At 38.2% G+C, this 7114-nt stretch overlaps 2 protein-coding genes across 2 annotated transcripts; one reads left to right on the plus strand and one right to left on the minus strand.

The window, feature by feature from the left end:
- Positions 1 to 1427: 1427 nt before the first annotated feature.
- Positions 1428 to 3608, minus strand: LOC107711315 (NADH dehydrogenase [ubiquinone] iron-sulfur protein 6, mitochondrial-like). Its single transcript, XM_016516283.1, has 4 exons — positions 3349 to 3608; positions 3088 to 3141; positions 2846 to 2968; positions 1428 to 1568 (listed from the first exon to the last, which is right to left on the minus strand). Exons 1-4 carry the CDS (start codon positions 3490 to 3492, stop codon positions 1500 to 1502), a joined length of 390 nt encoding a protein of 129 aa, XP_016371769.1. The 5' UTR covers positions 3493 to 3608; the 3' UTR covers positions 1428 to 1499.
- Positions 3609 to 3748: 140 nt separating this feature from the next.
- Positions 3749 to 5111, plus strand: mrpl36 (mitochondrial ribosomal protein L36). Its single transcript, XM_016516284.1, has 2 exons — positions 3749 to 3873; positions 4617 to 5111. The coding sequence occupies exon 2, from the start codon at positions 4628 to 4630 to the stop codon at positions 4985 to 4987; it is 360 nt and encodes a 119-aa protein (XP_016371770.1). The 5' UTR covers positions 3749 to 3873; positions 4617 to 4627; the 3' UTR covers positions 4988 to 5111.
- Positions 5112 to 7114: the final 2003 nt, after the last annotated feature.

Here is a 7114-nt window from a genome sequence, read left to right on the forward strand (position 1 = left end):
TAATTGGCATCACGCTGTCTCTTGCCTTCTGTCACCAGCCCCAATTATAGCAGCATGGCTGCCTTTCTCTCAACCTGAGGGGCCTCCAGCTGGAAAACTCAGTTCCACTGCATGCACCACCAGAGACCAGTCTTCCTCCACACTGCCACAAGGCCAATTTGGCATGGCCGCACCGGCAGAGAATACTCTTGCTGAAATATATATATGATCTTCCTCAAACATGTATTGTTCCGCACTAGTGTTTCTTATCAGACTAAAGCCCCCTTGACATTCTCCAAACTTAGCAGGAACGAGACAGGAATGCAGCTCACCGGTGCTTAAAGATGCAGGTGGCTGTGTTCTTTCACCCTTTGCTCTTTTTCATGTCATCCTGCCCAGAAGTGCTTCAGAAACATCGCTGAAAGTACAATGAACACCATTTCTATCCTATAGAGTGTCGGAGTAGGAAAATATCAATTTGTGTACGTGAGCGTGCAGCTGACCGGTCTTATAAGGTCTTCTTTCAGAACAAGAGGACCAAAGATTTTGATTATACATGAGATATGTCAGATCATTTAGGCCACATATGCGTTACATTCTCACAAGGTATTGCACATATGCACTCACATATAAACTGACTGAACCAAAACTGAAAGGGCCTTTTATAGAATTACTCGCTCAAGTTCTAAATATGAATTCTCATACTAAGAAAAAAAATATTCTTTTAATAACTGTTTACTGAAATGTTCTTTCCCTGCTGAAACAACAACAGCAAAAAAAAAAAACAGTCTCCCAGCCTGACTAGCCAAAGACGTGGTCAAAACCCCTCTAAAACCAGTCTGCAAAACAGCTATAAACAGGCTTAGGCTGGTTTTAGCGGGGGTTTTTTTTTTTAAAGCTGGCCAAAAAATGGTTCTTCTTCTTACATCTCTGTGAAGAGTGAACTGTAAAAATGATTTTTCAAAGTAATAAACAGTACAAAGATTATTTTAGTATGTTTTACAAGAGAATACTATTTCAATCTTTCTACTTTGAAATTTGACGTTTAATTCAATGTTACTTGCGGTTTCTTTGTAATCATTTGTGTATAAATTGACGGTGAAGTAAATCTTACACCAAAGGTAACATCCAAAATCATTTGAAAATGTTTCAAAAGAATATGCTGACATTACACATCTAATTGATTTACATTGTAATTCTTAAGGGTTGATAGCATATTGAAAAGACCATGTGCGCCCTCTGTCTGTGAATGCTGGAATAAACCATGTGCATATATATATATATATATATATATACACACACACACATACACTGAAATCACTAATAGAGCATGATGTACAGCGCCCTTAAGTCACTTTCTTGGAAAAGTGTAAAAGACACACATAAAAAAACATATATATATATATATATAACTAAAAACCATAATTTTAAGTTAGAGTAATATTTTATTGTACAGACAATAGAATCAGATATCCTCAAAGGTGAATAATGTATAGCCCACACAGACAAAAGACAGTTCTTCAGTGATGATGCTTCTGCTTAAACTGCAGCCCACAGTATCCACACGTGCCAGATTTGGTTTCTTTGTCCTGTGAAAAGGTTGAATTAATTAATGCATGATGCTATAATATATATAATGTTACTGCAACAAGTAGACAGACATGTTTCTGCACATCTGATTAGTTCAACTGAAACAAGCACTTCAAATATGTCAAGAGGTTGTTGAACCATGCTTTATGCCAGGGGTGTCCAAACCTGTTCTTTGAGGGCCACTGTCCTGCAGATTCCTTGTCCAAATACCCGCACTTGATTACTTATATGACGTATTTCCTGTATTTGGTCCAAGTGTTCAAGTGAGTATGAAGACCACAAGTGTGTGTAGAACTTTTCATTACCTGATGGGACAAACTTATGTTGTAAAAATGCAAGTGTTTACAGAGCTTTATTTTTATTTTCAATGCTTTGCATTTTAAAATCAACTTCTAAATGTCTGTTCAGTAGTCCCTATAACATGACAATTTAATTTTGTGGTGCTTCTGATTGAGTGATAAAAAGCAGTTGCAAATGTTGTACAAAATAAATATCCCCACTACTCATTTGCACCAATAAAACGTGCAACTCTTTGTTTTACTACCAAATTATATGTAATATCTAACTATTATTAATATTTAACTTACATTGGAAAGGTTTACGTGACTTCTCGCGAGATCTCGGCAAAAAGTCTCACGAATTATTTCCAGAACATGATGCATGATGGGATACACTAAGCCTCGAAAACTGCTCCATAGCGGTATTCGAGATAGTGTGGATTTAGTGTGCGTTAAGGGCGTTTGGCGTTTTTAAGATCTGGGACAGTCTTGAGCACTTCCTGTCGCGCTCTCAAGTGGCCGAGACCGCAAGTGTGGGTAGTTGGACAAGGGGATTGTTTAGATCCAACTCTGAACCAGTTAATCAAGGTCTTCAGATTCACTAGAAACGTCCATGCAAGTGTGTTGGAGCTTAACTCTGCAGGACGTTGGCCTTTCAGAAGTAGGATTGGACACCCCTGCTTTAGCCAACGTAGAAGGGCTTGGGGAACTATTTTCGTTTCCAAAAGAAAGTAAGCGACTAACTCCCTGCACAAAGGGCCCTTCCACAAGTCAATTCGATGGTCACTTCTGCCAGAAGTCATTCTGCCATTTATGATCATGTGATCTTGGGTTGCACATCATTCATTTTGAAAACAGTTAATTTAATTTAGATGCCTCCTGGAATTACAACCCAATGGGAAATATTCCTTATTATGAATTTCTGCTGTTAAGTTATAATCTACCTTTTCTCATCTTTTCAATTTTATTAGCTGTTCTTATAGAAAAGACTTGTTTACCAAGTTGATGTAAACTCTGGGGTGGCCGATAGCCCCTCCGCCTCCATCACAGGACACCACTCTTGACTCTATGCATGTCACTGGTTCCTCAGCAACCAAGCTGATTGCAAAGTTCTCATTCACCTGCATCAAATATGAAAAGATCCGTGAGTGAACAATATACGGCAATATTTTAGTTGATTTTAATTTAAATAAGGTTATCTTCTAGTGCACCCAATGCAGTGTTGAAATAGTTTAGAGACCTCTTTTTGTCTGCCGATGAATCTAGCCCTTCTCACATCATTTTCGTTATAGACCTGCAACAAAAGCAAGCAGCAAACGGAATCATCCAGTTCACCGTGACACTGACAGCGGCAGCAGCATCCTTCATCACTCAGCTGCCTCTACATGCACAAACTTACAGTACTGCTATTAATACAGATTAATTTCACAAGACCTGACCGTCTACTCTCACAACAAATGCTAATAGAGACAAACAGACGTGCTTTAAAACTGAGCCTCACCTGTCCCGTGTGAGTAATTTTTTCTCCATAAATAGAAACTTCAACACTGTATTGCTGGGCTGGAACTGCAGACAACCTCAAGCCACTGAGCAAAGCCTTCGTATTTTTACCGAAGGACAAGATCCTTGGAAGGGTGGCTGCCATGTTTGCCCGTGATCATTACCCAGCAGCCTTTGCGTTGCTGTGTGCATGAAAACGATAGTTCTCTGCTGGCCCCTGCTGGTCGAGAACAACTTAATTCATTTGTATTTCCTATATTTGTGCGTTCAAACATGTTCCATTTACGATAGATTATGCAACTTTAAAACGCCCACGTGTTACTTTATGTAACAGAATAGCCATCTATATACAGAAGTTTGAATCCAGTGATTGTACTGCGCATGCGCGCGTTATGACTTTCATCAAAGTTATTACGTGACAGGAACTCGTGGAGTTTCCGTCCGTCTGAAGCATGTTGCCTTCACATTGATGGTTTTGGATTAAATAATTGGCTTATATAGGCGTTTCTAGTGGCATTTTAGACAGGTATGTGATGCATGTGTTTGTCTGCCTGTGCTCACTGTATTGAAACAAACACATTCATATGCCGATGAAGAGAAATTTATCAGTCTGGCAAGCTAGGTAACGTAGCTAGCGGTACTCTTAGCGTGAAGGTTATTATTAGAATTATTATGATTAATGAAGCCTTCTACACAGACTCTCAGTAAGTTAATATATGTGGAAATGAGATTAGTATTGTAGCATGTAGCTCTGATAATTTAAAATAAGAAAATAATTTAAAAATTAAAATATCTTTTAAAGAAACTATATTCAGACAGAGTTTTTCTAAACCTTCTTAAATAAGGTTTCTTAGCTTTGTCAATTCACCATTAGATATATTAGACAAGACATATTTTTTGTGAATATTTTTTTTAATATCAAAGACAGAAGGTAATTATTTTCTGCATCACAACCACAATATTCAAAATATATTATGTTATTTCATTTTCTAATTTTAAGAAGATCATATTAGCAGCTAGCAACACCTGAAAATAATATAGATACTGCATTTAATTCGTATCTGATAGGTGTAATATGGTTATTTTGTCAGTACCCTAAGACTTTCTGGAAAGAGCTGTAAAGCTGGTTTGAATGATTCTGGATTCTTAATTTATACGTTACATGTTTACATTAATTTACATGTTCAGCTACTACAGTAGTATGTGTAAGAATCTGAATTGGGGGACTACGTTCATACACCTGAATGTTGTGATTTTTTGCTTCACTAGGTGTTGAGAGCATGGCACCGCTGCTGCTCCCGTGTCTTGTAGGTTCCTTGACTCGGCAGTTGTCCCAAGTTGCCAGATGTGCTGCTTTCGGCTCCTTACCTGCAGTAGGTGCACAGAGATGCATCTCCACCATCACAGCTGCAACGGCGCGATTCAGAGGAGTCATCAACCCAATGTGGGAGCCACACGCGGCATTCCTCTCACCTCTGCTTGGACGATGCCAGCAGCTCCTGTGTGTTCAACCATCAGCTGGCATGAAGACAAAAACCGCTCTCAAAAGACGCTGTAAAGACTGCTTTTTCGTCCGCCGCCGTGGAAGGCTGTTTGTTTTTTGCAAATCCCACCCCAGACACAAGCAGCGTCAGGGGTGAATTATTTGAGGCCTTAATGTTTGTTGTCATACCGCTGACTGATACTTGAGAATCACTCGATTGGTGTACTGAGCATGTAAAGATCATAGAGTTTCTAATAAACTTTGACATCCTCATCTGAAAAGATGCTCTAAGATTTTGAGAATTATATTTTCATATATGTTCAGGAGCACAGCAGTTAACTAAACCTTATTCAGTCCTTATTTACATGTGTAAACCATAGACTGTATAAAAACATGGACGTAGTGTCCGTGACGTCACCCGTAGATTTCCGAAGAGTGTTACAACGCCCACCTAACTCGACGGTGGTGACGCGCGGCCAAGATGGCGACGTAAACAATCCACCTGTCACTCAAGTGGCCACGCTCTTAATTATGCAGAACTTTAAGGCTTAATATAATTTAAACGGATGAGCTATAAAAAAATTCACCCCCCTCACAGTTGTCATGAAGGGCGAAATTAGCTATATAGACCAAAATCATTTTTTGAACCAGGCTGTAAACATGTTTTTTTCTGCTGTAAAGTTGGGCATTTTAACATGGGGAGTCTATGGGATTGACTCCCTTTTGCAGCCAGCCTCTAGCGGCCAGTTGATGAATTACAGTTTAAGTCACTTCCTTGTTGGCTTCACAAGAGAGAGAGGGAGGTTGCCGCTTGGTGTAAACCCATTGAATTAAAATGTAATATTATTGAAAATACAATTTTGAATCATCCTTATGCTTTTTATGCTTTTGTCTGTGAGTCTGTGTAGCATCTATATTTGTTAAATCACATTTTAAGATGAAACTGTGAGTGCTGTGAGTGAGCAGTGATAATTGAAATATAACAATAACTTATCTATAAATAACAGGGTTGCCACAATATCTGACCAAAAACTCAACTTTTTTTTTTTTGATTTGGTGAGTGTGATGTTCTCAGAACTTTGGCTAATGCTCTGGAAAGGTTCTCTTAAAGTTATGAGCAGACGTCCTTCCAGAAACATTAATAGAATGTTTATTTGGTCTTAATTAAAAAAAATTTTTTTTTAGAATATTTCAGAATGATCAGAGAACATTCAAAAGTATCGTTGTTTGCAAGATGACCAAATGGAACTAAGAACATTCAGAAATAATGTTTTCATATATTAATGGGAACGTTGGAAAAGTGGTCTTAGAACATTTTTTTTTTTAGTTGGGTACTTATTAAAAATAATTCTAATTCTGAGTGATTTGGTAATGAATCATGCACACCTAATTGGAAATTGGTTTGTTATTGCAAGCAAGTTTTAAGGAATATTTAGCTGATGAAAGGTCAGAGTCAGAGAAGAGCATATAATTATGTAGAAAAATATGTATTTGACTTTTTTCCGTAACATGAATTAAACTAAACTAAATTAAATTAAAATAAAATAAAAACCCTGACATTTCCTGGTTTTTCATGACTTCGTGCTGTTCGTCGTTTGTACAGAAGGGGGCGATGCTGCACTGCTGAGAGTTCAGGCTTCTTGGCTCAAACAATGCTTCTTAACCTAAAGACTTTTGTTCTTCTGTCTTTTCTTATTGTGGATCTATAATGGCTGTTCTAACGTGAACCAATATTCTCAGAATTTCATATACAGTTTTTTAAAGGGAGTACCATGAATGGAAACGAGTTTGAAAACGTGCATATGAAAGGGAAACTGTGCTTAAGCTTTAAATTATAGGCTATATCTATGCAGAGTTAAATGATCTGATTCTTACTTAAAGTCTTCATGTGAGTAGTGCTCCCTAGCACTGAATACAGGAATGCTCAGCATTCACAACACTCCTCAGCTGTGGCCTGCTGTGGAAAGTTATGTTTACAAGATCCCAGCGGTTTTGTGCGCTGTGCACATTAATAGGCATGCAAGGGATCCTCTAGTCTAGGCAACAGAGCCGGTGTTCTGACAAATAATGCTACCTATCAGATTAAGCTACCAACACTGTATTTATCCTACTGTAAGGGTAGGTTTAGGGTTGGGGTAGGTGTACATGTTAATAAAACCTCACACTTTATTAATATGCTGGAAGCAAAATCTGATAGGTAGCACTTTTCGCTAACGAATTATGCTCTGTTTTAATGGGAGGTAGCCAAATCTGACAGGGTAGCACAAATCGTCAGAACACCGGC

This window comes from Sinocyclocheilus rhinocerous, unplaced genomic scaffold (assembly GCF_001515625.1).
Source record: "Sinocyclocheilus rhinocerous isolate Xijiao unplaced genomic scaffold, SAMN03320098_v1.1 scaffold86, whole genome shotgun sequence".
Lineage (NCBI taxonomy): Eukaryota > Metazoa > Chordata > Actinopteri > Cypriniformes > Cyprinidae > Sinocyclocheilus > Sinocyclocheilus rhinocerous.

Coding starts and splice junctions, on each gene's coding strand:
- LOC107711315 (XM_016516283.1), bottom strand. CDS start 3,492: ATGGCAGCCACCCTTCCAAGGATCTTGTCCTTCGGTAAAAATACGAAG. Junction 3,142..3,348: donor AAATTACTCACACGGGACAG/GTGAGGCTCAGT, acceptor CTTTTGTTGCAG/GTCTATAACGAAAATGATGT. Junction 2,969..3,087: donor TCATCGGCAGACAAAAAGAG/GTCTCTAAACTA, acceptor TATTTGATGCAG/GTGAATGAGAACTTTGCAAT.
- mrpl36 (XM_016516284.1), top strand. CDS start 4,628: ATGGCACCGCTGCTGCTCCCGTGTCTTGTAGGTTCCTTGACTCGGCAG.